Raw genomic sequence first — 20934 nt, 5'->3', positions numbered from 1 at the left:
TCAGACAAGGAAACCCGGAGGAGAACACCAAGGAGGAGGAGAACACCAAGGAGCGGCAGACCCCGTTACTAGGCCCCAACCCAAGTAGTATGGCAACTGTAGTGTTACATTTAAAAATACTTAATGAGAGCCGGAAGATTGAAGCTCAGCTTTTTCAGTGGATTTAGTGGCGCAGACAGACAAAGGTAGTATCGTATGTGTTAACTAAAAAAGTTGGCTCTATGCAGTTTTAAATTGGTTACAGGGGTACACAGGCAGCATTGGTGTGGTCAGTGGAGGACAATTGCAAGGAGGGACCGCAGACAGACTTCCTAGGCCCAAAATAATAAAAGAGGCTCTATGCAGCTTAAATTTGGCTACAGGGGTGCACAGTTAGCATTGGTGTGGTCAGCGGAGGACAATTGCAAGGAGGGACCGCAGACAGACTTCCTAGGCCTAAAATAATAAATTAGGCTCTATGCAGCTTAAATTTGGCAACAGGAATACACAGGCAGCATTGGTGTGGTCAGTGGAGGACAATTGGAAGGAGGGACCGCAGACAGACTTCCTAGGCCTAAAATAATAAATTAGGCTCTATGCAGCTTAAATTTGGCAACAGGAATACACAGGCAGCATTGGTGTGGTCAGTGGAGGACAATTGGAAGGAGGGACCGCAGACAGACTTCCTAGGCCTAAAATAATAAATTAGGCTCTATGCAGCTTAAATTTGGCAACAGGAATACACAGGCAGCATTGGTGTGGTCAGCGGAGGACAATTGGAAGGAGGGACCGCAGACAGACTTCCTAGGCCTAAAATAATAAATTAGGCTCTATGCAGCTTAAATTTGGCAACAGGAATACACAGGCAGCATTGGTGTGGTCAGTGGAGGACAATTGGAAGGAGGGACCGCAGACAGACTTCCTAGGCCTAAAATAATAAATTAGGCTCTATGCAGCTTAAATTTGGCAACAGGAATACACAGGCAGCATTGGTGTGATCAGTGGAGGACAATTGGAAGGAGGGACCGCAGACAGACTTCCTAGGCCTAAAATAATAAATTAGGCTCTATGCAGCTTAAATTTGGCAACAGGAATACACAGGCAGCATTGGTGTGGTCAGTGGAGGACAATTGGAAGGAGGGACCGCAGACAGACTTCCTAGGCCTAAAATAATAAATTAGGCTCTATGCAGCTTAAATTTGGCAACAGGAATACACAGGCAGCATTGGTGTGGTCAGCGGAGGACAATTGGAAGGAGGGACCGCAGACAGACTTCCTAGGCCTAAAATAATAAATTAGGCTCTATGCAGCTTAAATTTGGCAACAGGAATACACAGGCAGCATTGGTGTGGTCAGTGGAGGACAATTGGAAGGAGGGACCGCAGACAGACTTCCTAGGCCTAAAATAATAAATTAGGCTATATGCAGCTTAAATTTGGCAACAGGAATACACAGGCAGCATTGGTGTGGTCAGTGGAGGACAATTGGAAGGAGGGACCGCAGACAGACTTCCTAGGCCTAAAATAATAAATTAGGCTCTATGCAGCTTAAATTTGGCAACAGGAATACACAGGCAGCATTGGTGTGGTCAGTGGAGGACAATTGGAAGGAGGGACCGCAGACAGACTTCCTAGGCCTAAAATAATAAATTAGGCTCTATGCAGCTTAAATTTGGCAACAGGAATACACAGGCAGCATTGGTGTGGTCAGTGGAGGACAATTGGAAGGAGGGACAGCAGACAGACTTCCTAGGCCTAAAATAATAAATTAGGCTCTATGCAGCTTAAATTTGGCAACAGGAATACACAGGCAGCATTGGTGTGGTCAGCGGAGGACAATTGGAAGGAGGGACCGCAGACAGACTTCCTAGGCCTAAAATAATAAATTAGGCTCTATGCAGCTTAAATTTGGCAACAGGAATACACAGGCAGCATTGGTGTGGTCAGTGGAGGACAATTGGAAGGAGGGACTGCAGACAGACTTCCTAGGCCTAAAATAATAAATTAGGCTCTATGCAGGTTTCATTATGTGGCAGGGGTACACAGGCAGCATTGGTGTGGTCAGTGGAGGACAATTGGAAGGAGTGTCTGACACAGTAAGTACTCCGAGTCCCAAAACCTAAAGTGATGTTAATGTATCCCAAACAAAAATAACCCCCCCTCCCCCCAAAAAAAGGGTGGCATACTTAGGTACAGGGGTGTGCTCCTATGCTGACTTTCAGACATTGTAATTTGGTGCAAAGTATTTACTGGTGCAAATGTAGGACAGGGCCCCTGACTATTTTAACTAGCATCATACATGTCAACAAACTGTTATTGTCTGTGCCAGGCATGGAAGGATTTCAGCGCCTATACTAAACAGTGGTGGAGCAGCGACAGATAATTTAGCAAGTGGTAGAGCGCTGTTTGACCTTGGGGGGGGGGACACTCTCTCCTGGCCGGCGGTACAAGCCCAGGGCCCCTCATGTTACAACGGTGTGTCTGACGTTGGGTGCGCGCCACCACCGCCAGAGACACTTCATTGTACTATGAGGGACCCAGTGCCAGTCCCGTCGACCAAAAGTGGGCACACGCACCTCTTCAGACAAACGGCACTCTGACGGGTGCTTGCGACAAGTGGCGAGACCACGGCCCCGTGGGGGGAGTTAGTGCATTTAGGGAGGTGAAAACATGTCGTATTCTGGACAAACAGCAGCTGCAAATTAAGAGATTGGAACAGTCAGTAACACCAGTCCCAAAGCAAGACCTTTTTACAGGAAAGCTAGGTGTCAGCCGGGAAAGGTGGGGCAAAATAATTTGAAATCCAGGAGTGGTTAATTTTAATCAAGGTTAGATCATCAACATTTTGGGTCCCCAGATGAGTCCTTTTTTCGGTCAGTATTGAACCAGCAGCACTGAATACTCTTTCTGATAGCACACTAGCTGCTGGGCAAGCGAGCTCCTGCAATGCATATTCAGCCAATTCAGGCCAGGTGTCTATTTTGGATGCCCAGTAATCAAAGGGGAATGACGGTTGAGGGAGCACATCGGTAATGGAGGAAAAATAGTTAGTAACCATACTGGACAAATGTTGTCTCCTGTCACTTTGAATGGATGCTGCTGTACCTGTCGTGTCTGCGGTCATTGCGAAATCACTCCACAACCTTGTCAGAAAACCCCTCTGTCCTACTCCACTTCTGATCTGTGCACCTCTAACACCTATGCCCTGGTGCCCCCTGCGGCTCGTGTGAGAACCATCACTGGCGCTGTGTGCTGGGAATGCCTGCATCAAACGGTCTACAAGAGTAGCTTGTTTGGTTGCCAATATCTGTTCGAGGTTCTCATGTGGCATGATATTTTGCAATTTGCCTTTATAGCGAGGATCAAGGAGGCAGGCCAACCAGTAATCGTCATCTGTCATCATTTTTAAAATGCGTGGGTCCCTTTTGAGGATACGCAAGGCATAATCCGCCATGTGGGCCAATGTTCCAGTTGTCAAGTCAGTGCTTATGCTGGGTTGAGGAGCACTTTCTGGCAAATCCACTTCACTTGTCTCCCTCAAAAACCCAGAACCCGGCCTTGCACCGCCAGCAGTTTCTATTGCCCCCTGAGAAGCTTCCTCATCCAACAAATAGTCATCCCCATCATCCTCCTCATCCTCCTCCTCTTCGCCCGCCACCTCGTCCTGTAGACTTCCCTGAGCAGACAATGGCTGACTGTCATCAAGGCTTCCCTCGTCCTCGGCTGCAGACGCCTGTTCCTTTATGTGCGTCAAACTTTGCATCAGCAGACGCATTAGGGGGATGCTCATGCTTATTATGGCGTTGTCTGCACTAACCAGCCGTGTGCATTCCTCAAAACACTGAAGGACTTGACACAGGTCTTGGAGCTTCGACCACTGCACAGCTGACAAATCCATGTCTGCCATCCAACTTCCTGCCCATGTATGTGTATCCTCCCACAAATACATAACAGCACGCCTCTGTTTGCACAGTCTTTGAAGCATGTGCAGTGTGGAGTTCCACCTTGTTGCAACGTTGATGATTAGGCGATGCTGTGGAAGGTTCAAAGCCCGCTGATGGTTATGCATACGGCTGGAGTGTACAGGCGAACGGCGGATGTGAGAGCAAAGTCTGCGCACTTTCAGCAGCAGGTCGGGTAACCCCGGATAACTTTTCAGGAAGCACTGCACCACCAGGTTTAAGGTGTGAGCCAGGCAAGGAATGTGTTTCAGTTGTGAAAGGGCTATGGCAGCCATAAAATTCCTTCCGTTGTCACTGACTACCTTGCCTGCCTCAAGATGTACAGTGCCCAGCCATGACTGATTTTCTTGCTGCAAGAACTCGGACAGAACTTCCGCGGTGTGTCTGTTGTCGCCCAAACACTTCATTGCCAATACAGCCTGCTGACGCTTGCCACAAGCTGTTCCATAATTGGACACCTCGTGTGCAACAGTGGCAGCTGCGGATGGAGTGGTGGTGCGACTGCGGTCTGTGGACGAGCTCTCGCTTCTGTTGGAGGACGAGGAGGAGGAGGGGGGACGAACGCCTACAGCCAACTGTTTCCTACACCGTGGGCTAGGCAGAACTGTCCCAATATTACTGTCCCCTCTGGACCCTGCATCCACCACATTAACCCAGTGTGCCGTGATGGAGACGTAACGCCCCTGGCCATGCCTACTGGTCCATGCATCTGTTGTCAGGTGCACCTTTCTACTCACAGATTGCCTGAGCGCATGGACAATGCGGTCTTTTACATGCTGGTGGAGGGCTGGGATGGCTTTTCTCGAAAAGAAGTGTCGACTGGGTAGCTCGTAGCGTGGTACAGCGTAGTCCATCAGGGCTTTGAAAGCTTCAGTTTCAACTAACCGGTAGGGCATCATCTCTAACGAGATTAGTCTAGCAATGTGGGTATTCAAACCCTGTGTACGCGGATGCGAGGATGAGTACTTCCTTTTCCTAATGAGAGTCTCATGTAGGGTGAGCTGGACTGGAGAGCTGCATATGGTGGAACTAGCGGGGGTGCCGGTGGACATGGGTGACTGAGAGAGGGTTGGTGACGGTATTCTTGATGGTGCCCTACATACAGTTTTTCCGACCACGAACCTGGTGATTCCCTGACTGCTTTGGCCTTGCGACGAAACCGCCACATTACCTGCAGGTGGTGTGGTAAACGGTGGGCTTACAGGGAGGGAAGGGATGTCGCCTTGCTTATTAGCTTCATTGTGAGAGGGTGCTACAACACTAAGGGACGTTTGGTAGTGTGTCCAGGCTTGCAAGTGCATGGTGGTTAAATGTCGATGCATGCAACTTGTATTTAAATTTTTAACATTCTGACCTCTGCTGAAGGTCCTGGAGCATTTCTTACAGATGACTTTGCGCTGATCATTGGGATCTTGGTTAAAAAAATTCCACACTGCACTCTTCCTATCGGATACCTTTTCAGGCATTGCACACTGAGCTACTTGAACCTGATGGCTACGCTGTCCTACAACTGGTTTTGGTTTTGCCACACGTTTTTGGCCAGATACGGGCCTGCCAGATGGAACCTGTTGCGATGTTGATGTCTGCTGCGGCTCCTCCTCCGCTTCAGAGCTACTGCAGCTTGCACCCTGTTCCCCCAATGGCTGCCAATCGGGGTCAACAACTGGGTCATCTATGACCTCCTCTTCTATGTTCTGTGCACCTTCCTCTGGGTCACCGTGTAAGCCGGTGCTATAGCGTTCGTGACAGAGATCCATAGTCTCCTCGGGGTCAGATTCTGGATCAATACACTGCGAGGGCAATGTTCTGATCTGAGTCAAAGGAACAGCATTATAATCTGGCTGTGGCTGTGCATCTGTGCACTCCATGTCCGATTCATCTTGTAATGGGCATGGCCTGTTAACAATTTCACTTTCGAACCCAGGCACGGTATGTGTAAAGAGCTCCATGGAGTAACCAGTTGTGTCGCCTGACGCATCCTTCACTGTTGTTCTGGGTGAAGGACGCAAGGAAGCGACTTGTTCCTGAGCGGGAGCATCCAATGACGACACACTGCTCTGACATTTGGCACTTTCCGAGGAGGAGGAGAAAGAGGTAGAGGCAGAGTCAGCAATGAAAGCCAATACTTGTTCCTGCTGCTCCGGCTTCAAAAGCGGTTTTCCTACTCCCAGAAAAGGGAGCCTTCGAGGCCTTGTGTAGCCAGACGATGACGCTGGCTGAACAACTCGAGACTTAGGGGCTATATTGCTTTTCCCACGACCACCTGATGCTCCACGACCACCACCACTAACATCATTACCAGCTGGCAATGAATGCCCATGGCCACGACCTCTTCCACCAGACTTCCTCATTATTGGAAAAATGTAATCAAACTAACAACCGTTATGTGGTCCAGTAAAACCAGGAAGAAGGTGTACGTGAACTGGTTGTGAATTTAAATCTCCCTTTTTTATGTGTGGGAGAATCCAGGGAAAAATCAGGCCCACTGTATTACACAACAACACAGTTTTGTTGGCAGAAAGAGGCTGGCAGATATGGCACTAGCCGGAATGACGCAGATGCACCCACTGGCAATAGAAATGTCCCTCTTTATGTGTGGGAGAATCCAGGGAAAAATCAGGCCCACTGTATTACACAACAACACAGTTTTGTTGGCAGAAAGAGGCTGGCAGATATGGCAGTAACAGGAGTGACGCAGATAAAAACACTGGCAATAGAAATGTCCCTCTTTATGTGTGGGAGAATCCAGGGAAAAATCAGGCCCACTGTATTACACAACAACACAGTTTTGTTGGCAGAAAGAGGCTGGCAGATATGGCAGTAACAGGAGTGACGCAGATAAAAACACTGGTGTCATGATCTCTGCGGGCAGAGATCATAGCAAGCCTATAGAGGGACAAGCTCTCGGAAGATGGAACTATACTGACCATGAACTAAGCCTGCCGCGCAACTAGAAATAGCCAGGTAGCATTTCCTATTTATTGCTAGATGCCCAGCTCTGGCCTAAGACCTAAATAGCTAGCAGAGGGAAATATAAGACCTGGCTCACCTCTAGAGAAATATTCCAAAGAAGACAGTAGCACCCCACATATAATGACGGTGAGTTCAGATGAAACAACAAACGCAGCAGGAAAATAGTCTTAGCAAATTTGAGGTCCGCTTACTAGATAGCAGAAGACAGATAGTATACTTTCATGGTCAGCAGAAAAACACTAACAAAACACCATCCAGAGATTACCTTAAACTCTGGCATTAACTCATAACGCCAGAGTAGCAATCCCTGATCAACGAGAGCTTTCCAGACACAGTAACAAAACTTCAGCTGTGAACTGGAACAAATAGGCAAAATGAAACATGGACAAAAGTCCAACTTATCTAGTAGTTGTCAGAAGCAGGAACAAGCACTGAGAGGCATCAGATAACATTGTTGACCGGCAAGAAACCACCAGAGAAATGAGCTTAAATAGCGACACCCACTACTGATGGAACCAGGTGAAACAGGAAAGAGGATGACAAGTCCAATTCCACAAGCGGCCACCGGGGGAGCCCAGAATCCAAATTCACAACAGTACCCCCCCCTCAAGGAGGGGGCACCGAACCCTCACCAGATCCACCAGGGCGACCAGGATGAGCCCTATGGAAGGCACGAACAAGATCAGAAGCATGAACATCAGATGCATTGACCCAAGAATTATCCTCCTGGCCGTAACCCTTCCAGTTGACCAGATACTGGAGTCTCCGTCTGGAAACACGAGAGTCCAAAATTTTCTCCACAACGTACTCCAACTCACCCTCAACCAACACCGGAGCAGGAGGCTCAACTGAAGGTACAACAGGTACCTCATACCTGCGCAATAACGACCGATGAAAAACGTTATGAATGGAAAAGGACGCAGGGAGGTCCAAACGGAAAGAAACAGGATTAAGAATCTCCAATATTCTATAAGGGCCGATGAACCGAGGTTTAAACTTAGGAGAAGAGACCCTCATAGGGACAAAACGAGAAGACAACCACACCAAATCTCCAACACAAAGCCGAGAACCAACACGACGATGACGGTTGGCAAAACGCTGAGTCTTCTCCTGGGACAACTTCAAATTGTCCATAACCTGCCCCCAGATGTGATGCAATCTCTCCACCACCGCATCCACTCCAGGACAATCCGAGGATTCCACCTGACCGGAGGAAAATCGAGGGTGAAACCCCGAATTACAGAAAAACGGGGACACCAAGGTGGAAGAGCTGGCCCGATTATTGAGGGCGAACTCTGCCAATGGCAAAAAAGCAACCCAATCATCCTGGTCAGCAGAGACAAAACACCTCAGATATGTCTCCAGGGTCTGATTAGTCCGCTCGGTCTGGCCATTAGTCTGAGGGTGAAAAGCAGATGAAAAAGACAAATCTATGCCCATCCTAGCACAGAATGCCCGCCAAAATCTAGACACAAATTGGGTACCTCTGTCAGAAACAATATTCTCAGGAATACCGTGCAATCGGACAACATTCTGAAAAAACAGAGGAACCAACTCAGAAGAAGAAGGCAACTTGGGCAGAGGAACCAAATGGACCATTTTAGAGAAACGGTCACAGACCACCCAGATGACAGACATCTTCTGGGAAACAGGCAGATCTGAAATAAAATCCATCGAGATGTGTGTCCAAGGCCTCTTAGGAATAGGCAAGGGCAACAGCAGTCCGCTAGCCCGAGAACTACAAGACTTGGCCCGAGCACAAATGTCACATGACTGCACAAAGACTCGCACATCTCGTGACAGGGAAGGCCACCAGAAGGATCTTGCCACCAAATCCCTGGTACCAAAAATTCCGGGATGACCTGCCAATGCAGAAGAATGTACCTCAGAGATGACTCTACTGGTCCAATCATCCGGAACAAACAGTCTATCAGGCGGACAACGATCCGGTCTATCCGCCTGAAACTCTTGCAAGGACCGCCGCAGATCAGGAGAAACGGCCGACAAAATTACTCCCTCCCCAAGGATACCTGTGGGTTCAGCATTACCAGGAGAGTCCGGGTCAAAACTCCTAGAAAGGGCATCTGCCTTAACATTCTTAGAACCCGGTAGGTATGACACCACAAAATTAAAGCGAGAAAAAAATAAAGACCAGCGCGCCTGTCTAGGATTCAGGCGCCTGGCAGTCTCAAGATAAATCAAATTTTTGTGGTCAGTCAATACCACCACCTGATGCTTAGCCCCCTCTAGCCAATGGCGCCACTCCTCAAACGCCCACTTCATGGCCAAAAGCTCCCTATTCCCAACATCATAATTCCGCTCTGCGGGCGAAAATTTGCGAGAAAAGAAAGCACAAGGCCTAATGACGGAGCAGTCGGAACCTTTCTGCGACAACACTGCCCCAGCTCCGATCTCCGAAGCGTCAACCTCAACCTGAAAAGGCAGATTCACATCAGGCTGACGTAACACAGGGGCAGAGGCAAAACGGTGCTTAAGCTCCTGAAAGGCCTCTACAGCATGAGGGGACCAATTAGCAACATCAGCGCCATGTCTGGTCAAATCAGTCAGTGGTTTAACGACATCCGAAAAACCAGCAATAAATCGGCGGTAAAAGTTGGCAAAGCCCAAAAATCTCTGAAGACCCTTAAGAGAGGAGGGCTGAGTCCAGTCACAAATAGCTTGCACCTTGACGGGATCCATCTCAATGGAAGAGGGAGAAAAAATATACCCCAAAAAGGAAATTTTCTGGACCCCAAAAACGCACTTAGACCCCTTCACACATAAAGAATTGGACCGCAGAACCTGAAAAACTCTCCTGACCTGCTGGACATGAGAGTCCCAGTCATCAGAAAAAATCAGAATATCATCCAGATATATTATCATAAATTTATCCAGAAAATCGCGGAAAATATCATGCATAAAAGACTGGAAAACTGAAGGGGCATTAGAAAGACCAAAAGGCATGACCAAATACTCAAAGTGGCCCTCGGGCGTATTAAATGCGGTCTTCCACTCATCCCCCTGCCTGATCCGCACCAAATTATACGCCCCACGAAGATCAATTTTGGAGAACCACTTAGCACCCTCTATACGAGCAAACAAATCAGTAAGCAATGGCAATGGGTATTGGTACTTAACAGTGATCTTATTCAGAAGCCGATAATCAATACATGGTCTCAAAGAGCCGTCCTTTTTTGAGACAAAGAAAAACCCAGCTCCCAAGGGAGAAGAAGATGGACGAATATGTCCCTTTTCCAAAGACTCCTTTATATATTCCCGCATAGCAGCATGTTCCGGCACAGACAGATTAAACAAACGACCCTTTGGATATTTGCAACCCGGTATCAAATCTATGGCACAATCGCACTCACGGTGCGGAGGTAACGACCCAAGCTTGGGTTCGTCAAAGACGTCTTGATAATCAGAGAGGAACTCAGGGACTTCAGAGGGAATGGACGACGAAATAGAAACCAAAGGTAAGTCCCCATGAATACCCTTACATCCCCAGCTCAACACAGACATTGCTCTCCAGTCCAAGACTGGATTGTGAGACTGCAACCATGGCAATCCCAGTACCAAATCGTCATGTAAATTATACAGCACCAGGAAACGAATAATCTCCTGGTGATCCGGATTGATACGCATGGTTACTTGTGTCCAGTATTGTGGTTTATTATTAGCCAATGGGGTGGAGTCAATCCCCTTCAGAGGAATAAGAGTCTCCAAAGGCTCTAAATCAAAACCACAACGATTGGCAAAGGACCAATCCATAAGACTCAGAGCGGCGCCAGAGTCAACATAGGCGTCCGTGGCAATGGATGACAAAGAGCAAATCAGGGTTACAGACAAAATAAACTTAGACTGAATGGTGCCAATGGAAACAGACTTATCAAGCTTCTTTGTACGCCTAGAGCATGCTGATATAACATGAGTAGAATCCCCACAATAGAAGCACAATCCATTCTTCCGTCTAAAATTCTGTCGCTCACTCCTGGACAGAATTCTATCACACTGCATACTTTCTGGCGTCTTTTCCATAGACACCGCCAGATGGTGCACCGGTTTGCGCTCCCGCAGACGCCTATCAATCTGAATAGCCATTGTCATGGACTCATTCAGACCTGCAGGCACAGGGAACCCCACCATAACATCCTTAACGGCATCAGAGAGACCTTCTCTGAAAGTTGCCGCCAAGGCGCACTCATTCCACTGAGTAAGCACAGACCATTTACGGAATTTTTGGCAGTAAACCTCAGCTTCGTCTTGCCCCTGAGATAGTGCCATCAAAGTTTTTTCTGCCTGAAGTTCCAAATGAGGTTCCTCATAAAGCAAGCCCAAGGCCAGAAAAAACGCATCCACATCGCGCAACGCAGGATCCCCTGCTGGCAATGAGAAGGCCCAATCTTGAGGGTCACCCCTGAGCAAGGAAATCACAATCCTAACCTGCTGAGCAGGGTCTCCAGCTGAACGAGACTTCAGGGACAAATAAAGCTTACAATTATTTCGGAAATTCTGGAAGCTAGCTCTATTCCCTGTGAAGAACTCCGGCAAAGGAATTCTCGGCTCAGATACTGGAGCATGTACCACAAAATCTTGTAAATTTTGTACTTTCGTGATGAGATTATTCAAACCCGCAGTTACACTCTGAAGATCCATTATCGTCAGGTGCACACAGAGCAATACAGAGATTAGGAGGAGAGAGAGAAAAAAGACTGCAGCAAGGCAAACTGGAGGAAAAAAAAAAAAAAAAAAAATTCCAGCAGACTTCAAATAACTCTCCTTTCTCAACCTGGGTCTTTAACACTTTATTGTCCGGTCAAACTGTCATGATCTCTGCGGGCAGAGATCATAGCAAGCCTATAGAGGGACAAGCTCTCGGAAGATGGAACTATACTGACCATGAACTAAGCCTGCCGCGCAACTAGAAATAGCCAGGTAGCATTTCCTATTTATTGCTAGATGCCCAGCTCTGGCCTAAGACCTAAATAGCTAGCAGAGGGAAATATAAGACCTGGCTCACCTCTAGAGAAATATTCCAAAGAAGACAGTAGCACCCCACATATAATGACGGTGAGTTCAGATGAAACAACAAACGCAGCAGGAAAATAGTCTTAGCAAATTTGAGGTCCGCTTACTAGATAGCAGAAGACAGATAGTATACTTTCATGGTCAGCAGAAAAACACTAACAAAACACCATCCAGAGATTACCTTAAACTCTGGCATTAACTCATAACGCCAGAGTAGCAATCCCTGATCAACGAGAGCTTTCCAGACACAGTAACAAAACTTCAGCTGTGAACTGGAACAAATAGGCAAAATGAAACATGGACAAAAGTCCAACTTATCTAGTAGTTGTCAGAAGCAGGAACAAGCACTGAGAGGCATCAGATAACATTGTTGACCGGCAAGAAACCACCAGAGAAATGAGCTTAAATAGCGACACCCACTACTGATGGAACCAGGTGAAACAGGAAAGAGGATGACAAGTCCAATTCCACAAGCGGCCACCGGGGGAGCCCAGAATCCAAATTCACAACACACTGGCAATAGAAATGTCCCTATTTATGTGTGGGAGAATCCAGGGAAAAATCAGGCCCACTGTATTACACAACAACACAGTTTGATTTGCAGAAAGAGGCTGGCAGATATGGCACTAACAAGAGTGACGCAGATAAAAACACTGGCAATAGAAATTTCCCTCTTTATGTGTGGGAGAATGCAGGGAAAAATCGGGCCCACTGTATTACACAACAACACAGTTTGATTAGCAGAAAAAGGCTGGCAGATATGGCACTAGCCGGAATGACGCAGATGCACCCACTGGCAATAGAAATGTCCCTCTTTTTTTGGATATGGGAGACAAGGGATTGAATCAGGCCCACTATATCACGGTATAGTTCCTGTGGCACAAAATGACAGATACCACAGACAGCACTCGCACAGATGCACAGGTTTGGCAAGATTATTATCCCTTTATTTTATTTTTTGGGGGGATATGTGAGACAAGTGATTTAATCAGGCCCACTGCTACACAGGTTTTCTGTGGCAGAAATTTTTTAAAAAAAAGATGCCACACACAGGACTGGCACTAATGCAGATTTGCCAATCTTAATCTCCCACTTTTATTTTTTTTTTCTGGGAGAATTAGGAAGAAATCAGCCCCACTGCTACACAGTAGGTTTTCTGTGGCAGAAATTAAAAAAAAAAAAGATGCCACACACAGGACTGGCACTAATGCAGATTTGCCAATCTTAATCTCCCACTTTTATTTTTTTTTCTGCGAGAATTAGGAAGAATTCAGCCCCACTGCTACACAGTAGGTTTTCTGTGGCAGAAATTAAAAAAAAAAAAAGATGCCACACACAGGACTGGCACTAATGCAGATTTGCCAATCTTAATCTCCCACTTTTATTTTTTTTTCCGGAGAATTAGGAAGAAATCAGCCCCACTGCTACACAGTAGGTTTTCTGTGGCAGAAATTTAAAAAAAAAAGATGCCACACACAGGACTGGCACTAATGCAGATTTGCCAATCTTAATCTCCCACTTTTTTTTTTTTTTCTGGGAGAATTAGGAAGAATTCAGCCCCACTGCTACACAGTAGGTTTTCTGTGGCAGAAATTAAAAAAAAAAAGATGCCACACACACGACTGGCACTAATGCAGATTTGCCAATCTTAATCTCCCACTTTTATTTTTTTTTTCTGGGAGAATTGTGAATAAATCTGGGCCACTGTATTAGAGTATATTTTCTGTAGCAAAAAGTGGCTTGAAGAGATATAACCAAAAAAAAAAAGGGACTGTACTACAATTACTATCTCCCTACAGTTATCTCGGAAAAGTATGTAGGCAGCAATAAAAAGGACTGCTGCACACAAAAGTCAAAAGTGTGGACAAACAAACAAGATAGATAGCTGTGCAGAGATGAAGGAGCAACAGGATTTGTGCTTTGAAAAAAGCAGTTGGTTTGCACAGCGGCGTACACACAGCAACGCAGCTATCAGGGAGCCTTATAACCTACAGAGCTGTTACACAGAAATCGAGCCTCCACTGTCCCAAAAAGAAAAGGTGGTGTTGGACAGTGGAAATCGCTACAGCACAAGCGGTTTGGGGCTTTATGTACCCTGCCTAACGCTATCCCTGCTTCTGACGAAGCGGCAGCAACCTCTCCCTACGCTCAGATCAGCAGCAGTAAGATGGCGGTCGGCGGGAACGCCCCTTTATAGCCCCTGTGACGCTGCAGAAAGCAAGCCAATCACTGCAATGCCCTTCTCTAAGATGGTGGGGACCAGGACCTAAGTCATCACGCTGCCCACACTCTGCGTCCACCTTCATTGGCTGAGAAATGGCGCTTTAAGCGTCATATGAAACGCGACTTTGGCGCGAAGATCGTGTACCGCATGGCCGATCCCACGCTGGGATCGGGTCGGGTTTCATGAAACCCGACTTTGCCAAAAGTCGGCGACTTATGAAAATGACCGATCCGTTTCGCTCAACCCTAGTTGTGACTGAAACAAGTCAGAAATAAACGAGGCGCTTGGAACATGACACAGTATTTGCAATTTTTAGTGCAATTAGCAGAATAAAATAAAGACGCGTTCCAATAAGGTTTCCATGGCACATTGACATCAATCAATAATAGCAACCGCAAGAATTTCCAGCCTGCTACGACAATGGAACCTTTATTTGATGGGACCCTAACTATTTCTTCCAGATATATCTCTCGGGCCAAAGATCTACAAATTTGAAGGACAGTTAGGATCCAGCAACAGGTTTTCTTTGCATTTTTACTGCACATCAGTGGTTCCATCAGAAGTTCTGTCTGAAGCCCTGAAAAACGAGATTCAGGGGCAATCTCTGACAAGGCCATTGACTTAAAGGGAATCTGTCAGAAGGTTTTTGCTATGTAATATGAGAGGAGCATGAGGTAGCAGCTGAGACACTGAGTTCAGCAATATGTCATTTATTGGGCTTTGTGCTGTTGTTTACATACAATTAAGGTTTTATCTCTAGGAGATTATAATGCAGACTACAGTGCACATAAGCCCTGGTCTGACTCCGCCCCCTCCTTTGATAAGCAGCTCACTGTCAATAGACAATGTACCTAGAGAGCTGTTGGGGTGGGCAGAGGCAGCTTTTTTTTTTTTTTTTTTTAAGCTCTGCTTGATGCTAAATCTAAGAACTCTGATTGTGTCACAACTGCTTTATCCAGTAGACTAAATGATACATAGCTGAAATCAGGGTCTCTGTCTCTACATTATGCTGCTCTCAGAAGAGGTAGCAAAAACCTGATGACAGATTCCCTTTAAACTATTGAGAGAAGATCTCAGCCAGCTAAGGAGGCAGTCAATTCCTCCAATGTTTACTACAAAAAAAAACTGTCCGGCATCTCCTAACAGGATGAAACAAGTGTGAACAGGTGCAAGCTGCTGTGACTGCAGAATATACATACCACAGAATACAACAGCCCTATTTGTGCAAAAAGATTTATGCAACCATTGAAAATGGGAAATGTAAGCTGCCATATAGAATACGCTTCTTAAATTGAGGTCCTTTGGGCACTTTGTGTGTGCACACCGGCCATGTCAAGGCGACCTGTCTGATGGGATCATAACCCTTGTTTTATCAGACATATCTCACCCAAATTTACAGGACATCTAGGATCCGTAGCCATGATGTGTCCTGAACGTAAAAAGTCTGATACTGGATTATAAACTGCAAAGGAACATTTGCCAAGTAGATTTTTTAAAATATCTGCAATTAGTACCAAAGATTGGGAAAAATAATGAAATGGACACTTAGGTAGGTATGTGTACACTCATGAGCCCACTCATATATATATATATATATTTGCCAAAATTCAATCACTATTCCAATATTTTCTAGAATTGGGGGCCTTTTTTTTATTTATTATTTGCATTTACTATCTGTTTGGAATCACTTTGTCAATGGATCGTTTGTCATTATTGGTTGCTATTGGCAACAGACACTCAAACACTTGAATCTGTTCCGATGATTCCGAGGGTCCCACCACGTGTGCGGAGCCCGTGCTCTATGTCATCATCATGACACACAAAGGCCGTATCATGAATAAAATCAAATATGTAATTCAGACCCAAGTTGTGATCCCCCAATATATTAATTCATTCTCACCCTGACAGCGTATGGGTTTTTTTTTAACCTTACTTACTTTTTTAACCTTGGCTTCCTTCATTTTGTCTAAAGCAAGCATTATTTTGTCAGCTTTGGCTTTTGAATCATCTTTGTCCTAGAATAAATAACGTGAAATAAAATAAAAATAAAGTGAAATAATTTCCCCCTTTTTGGCGAAACTAAACATGCAAACTATGGCATATCTTGAAAAACAATGCCCATTAAGAAAAAAATATTCAATGTTATATAATATTATATTAGCACTTCCCCATGAGATGGTACAGTCTGCTACCACTGCTGTTTTCAGTTCTCTTTATAAAGACTGGCATCAGCCGTGTATGCAAAACATTGTAATTCAGGAGCCCAATGGGGAGAACGTGATGTCCGTCTGTGTCAGTGGTAGTGGCAAATTGTGACTTGGGGTGAGTCTGAATTCCCAAGCATTACTACCAACAGTTCTGAATTTGGTGATTTTTCAGATAAGGTACAATTTTGGGGTTGTTCCAGCCCAAAAGGGGCAAGGTTTGGGAAATTCTTACCCTAAAATGGGCGTTTATGCTCAGGGCATGGCGTCCTCAGGTGGGTTGTGACAGTGGGCAGTAATAGGGGCAGGAATAAAATGTCCCTATGCCGGCAACATTAATTGTAAGTTTGGGAATGTGCTCTGTAGATGTATGATGAAATTGCACACTTACTTTATGATGCAGGTTCAGTAGCTGAGCCCGTTCTATATACAGCACAGGTGCCGGCTGTGCTGTACAGTTCGCACCCAAGAGTAACTACAATCGGTGCTACCTCAGAAGTGGAGGGTTGTTGTTAAGGTGGGGGGGATATGTGGGGAAGGGGGCAATTAGCTCCTAACGCCCATCATCTTTCTGTCCCTGTGATCTCCAGCTTGTAGTGAAGTGTAATGACAGCCAGGGACCTTCTGGCAGCCTCCACATCTTTCATGTTGCTACATCTACGAAGTAGGTCATTAATTTACCAATACACTGAAATACTACAGTAATTGCAGTTTATTGTATAGGTGATCAAGAGAGGTCAGGTTCCAGTCCCCTAATAAGAAAATTAAAATATGTGAAAAAAATATAACTCCCCAAAAATATAAAAATTAAAATCACTTCCCTTTTCCCAAAACTTAAATAGCGAAATGTACAAAATATTAAAATTAACACATTTGGTATCCCTGCATGAGTAATTATCCTAACAAATAAAATCTAAAACTATTTCATAAAATGAAAATAAAATCATAATGGCAGAATCTCTATTTTTGGTCTTGTCACCTCCTCCCTGAAGAATAGAATGAAAAGAGATCAAGAAGTTGTATGAAATGATACCATCAAAATCTATAGCTCTTCCTACAAAAACACAAGTTCTCATGCTGATCATTGTTGGGAAAAATGTAAAAAATTAAGTGTCTCAGGATATGGCAACTGAAACCTACTTTAAGTAGTAAAAAAATGTGGTATCATTAGAACTGTACTGATCCGTACAATAAAGATACAAAACCCCAAAACGAGAATTGCTGGATTTTGTCAGCTCCATCCCACTTAGAAAGTTTCTATAATAAAATGAATGATGCCATTTAAAGCTACAACCCAACCCTATAAAAAACAAGTCCTTAACCCCTTCAAGACTCAGCCCTTTTTCGTTTTTGCGTTTTCGTTTTTCACTCCCCTCCTTCCCAAAGGCATAACTTTTTCCTTCAATATGGCCCTGTGAGGGCTCATTTTTTGCGGGACGAGTTGTACTTTTTAATGACACCATTGGTTTTACCATGTCTTGTACTAGAAAACGGGAAAAAAATCCAAGTGTGGTGAAATTGCAAAAAAAGTGCAATCCCACACTTGTTTTTTTGTTTGGCTTTTTTACTAGGTTCACTGAATGCTGAAAATGACCTGTGTTTGTGATTCTTCACGTCATTACGAGTTCACAGACACCGAACATGTCTAGGTTATTTTTTATCTAAGTGGTGAAAAAAAATTCGAAACTTTGCTAAAAAAAAAAAAAAATTGAGCCATTTTCCGATACCCGTAGCGTCTCCATTCTCTGTGACCTGGGGTTGGGTGATGGCTTATGTTTTGCGTTCCAAGCTGCCGTTTTTAATGATACCACGTTTGTGCTGATACGTTATTTTGATCTCCCGTTATTGCATTTTAATGCAATGTCGCGGCGACCAAAAAAAAGTAATTCTGGCGTTTTTAATTTTTTTCTCGCTACGCCATTTAGCGATCAGGTTAATTCTTTTTTTATTTATTGATAGATTGGGCGATTCTGAATGCGGTGATACCAAATATGTGTATGTTTGATTTTTCTTTTATTGTTTTATTTTGAATGGGGCGAAAGGGGGTTGATTTAAACTTTTATATATATATTTTTTTTTTTTCATATTTTTTAAAACATTTTTTTTTTTTACTTTTGCCATGCTTCAATAGCCTCCATGGGAGGCTAGAAGCTGGCATAGCCTGATCGGCTCTGCTACATAGCAGCGATCATCAGATCGCTCCTATGTAGCTGAATTACAGGCTTGCTATGAGCGCCGACCACAGGGTGGCGCTCACAGCAAGCCGGCATCAACAACCAAAGAGGTCTCAAGGAGACCTCAGGTTGTCATGCCAACGCATTGCTGTCCCCTGATCAAGTGACAGGGGTCGGCGATGCGCGCATTTCCGGCCCTATGGCCGGAAGTGGTAGTTAAATGCCGCTGTCAACATTTGACAGCGGCATTTAACTAGTTAATTGTGGCAGGTGGATCGCGATTCCACCTGCCCCTATTGCGCGCACATGTCAGCTGTACAAAACAGCTGACATGTCGCGACTTTGATGTGGGCTTACCGCCGGAGCCACATCACAGGGGGAGACACGGCATGCGCTGTACTAGTACGGCACATGTCATGAAGGGGTTAAAACAGCTATGTTGCTGAAAAAATTTAAAAACTAAAAGCTGCATCTCCAGGGGCTTAAACTGGACAATCCCTTTAATATATACAATCCAATTTATTAAGCATTACTCGAATAATAATAGTTGCCCTTGAAAAAGATGTCCCCCCCTTGCCCTTTATCTTATCTACCTGAGTTTTTGGTTCTTCAGGATCTGGCGGTGGAGGAGGTAGATCTATTTCCCATGCACTAGGTGGTGGTGGCGGGAGAAAAGACAGGTCATCCATGGATCCAATAGTTAAATTATCTGTATAATTGAGATAACAGTAGTTTGCGGAGTCTACATTAGGAAATGGAGGGGTGCAGGTAACTTTCAATTCGGTGTCTTTACAGTCGGCCACAAGATCGGCCATGAGAGCGTCCAGATCATTGTCTTCAAGTGCATTAAGTGACTCTGCAAAATAATCAGAAATAAGTCAATTTCATCTACCAATATTTCAAGATTTTTTTTTCTCCAATAAAAATACCAATGCGTGTAAAATTTGTTAGGCTAGGTTCACATTGCGTTAGTGGGTGATCGCTAACGGACAAAATTTCGCAATTAACGCCATGCAACGGGTCCGTTAGCGCACCCATTGACAGCAATGTAAATTTCGCCAGCAGCGCATCACTAGCGCGTGCCTTTTTCGGCTCGAGCTAGTGATGTGCCGTTCTTCTGTGACGTGCCTCGGACGCTGCTTGCAGCGTCCGCGGCGCGCCCGAGGTCCGTTCCCCGCTCTCACAGATCGGGGATCTGCGAGAGCGGGGACGTTAACGCGACCCCCAAACGCAACCCCTAAAAATACATTGCGTTAGCGCAATCCGCTAGCGCTAAACGGATTGCCCTAACGCAATGTGAACCTAGCCTTATCCTATTATTTGTACTGACCGGGGTAGTAATGTTGCATGGTTATTTTTATAAACCCTGTTGAAAAAGCCATTTGGCGAAACGTGCGTTCGGGGGCGGTGAGAAGGAGGGGGCACTTTCTGTGATTATTGACATGGGTAAGCCTTTATGATGTTACACTTTATCTATGCTGGTTACATGGATGGGATACCTTTGGGACCCTTTGCCTGTTAATAGGTATTTGTTTGGCTTGCTCATATGACCCAAGAAATTTATTTATAGTGCCTCTCCCTACTCCACTTTCCGTCATGTGTCCTCCTTATTGTTCTTTTCTGTTCTGCAGAGTGTCTATAATACACTTCTGCATAGTTTGACTTATGTTTTTGTTGTTTTGTATTTTTTGATTGATTGTAATAAAACGCTATTATACATTTTATACATAATTATGTATTTATGGACTTTTTTTACTCTATTTTTTTGTATATATCTCTGCTTGGAGTGGTCCTATTTATTGGACGCCCTGGGGGTGTTCTGGGAGAGCTGAGGTTTTTCGCTCTCGGCTACAGTGTATAGTGCTTCATGATTGCGTGATTAATCATGGTTATTTTTATGGCAAAATGAAACCCCCAAAAACATTACAAGTACATTAAGTGTGTAAAAGATAACGCACCATTCAAGTCTTTGAACCCAAAGGAAAAGTTCATCTCTGTTTCTTTGCTGATGGCTTCCTTAGGAGGGTCATTTTCTATACCCAGGCTCTAAATACAGAAAAATGGACACAACAAACTTTAGACATCAGTACGCAACCTTGGTGAGTTAGAGATCTACTCGATATGCATTGATAAAAGGCTTTCAGACAGAAACAGAGACCATATTTTTCATGTTCTATACTACTTTAATCATCGCCTTGATGCCCATGAACCTAAAAACAAAAAGGGGCCCCAATAAGAGGGTCAGACCTGGATCGCTGGGAGAGAAAGGGTAGGCAAGTACTGATGATTTTGGTATTTTACAGCATTACTAGGTTTTTATAAAATTTCTAAAAACTGAATAACACCTTTAAAGAGGTTTTGGCACTAGGTCAAAAGTGGCCAGCTTTTGTT

General features: G+C 45.0%; 1 protein-coding gene across 2 annotated transcripts in view; it reads right to left on the bottom strand.

The window, feature by feature from the left end:
• APBB1IP (amyloid beta precursor protein binding family B member 1 interacting protein) overlaps positions 1-20934 on the bottom strand; it is a 125996-nt gene that overhangs the window by 54587 nt on the left and 50475 nt on the right. For both annotated transcript variants that reach the window (XM_077268449.1, XM_077268450.1), the window contains exons 3-5: positions 20502-20589; positions 19137-19399; positions 16103-16180 (exon numbers count right to left, since the gene is read on the bottom strand). In XM_077268449.1, coding sequence (XP_077124564.1) covers positions 16103-16180; positions 19137-19399; positions 20502-20589 — 429 coding nt within the window. The remainder of the gene's footprint in view (positions 1-16102; positions 16181-19136; positions 19400-20501; positions 20590-20934) is intronic.

The sequence above is a fragment of the Ranitomeya variabilis genome, chromosome 6 (genome assembly GCF_051348905.1).
Source record: "Ranitomeya variabilis isolate aRanVar5 chromosome 6, aRanVar5.hap1, whole genome shotgun sequence".
NCBI lineage: Eukaryota > Metazoa > Chordata > Amphibia > Anura > Dendrobatidae > Ranitomeya > Ranitomeya variabilis.
Note: the sequence above shows the minus strand (reverse complement) of the source record. Positions and strands in the feature narration are given on the sequence as shown.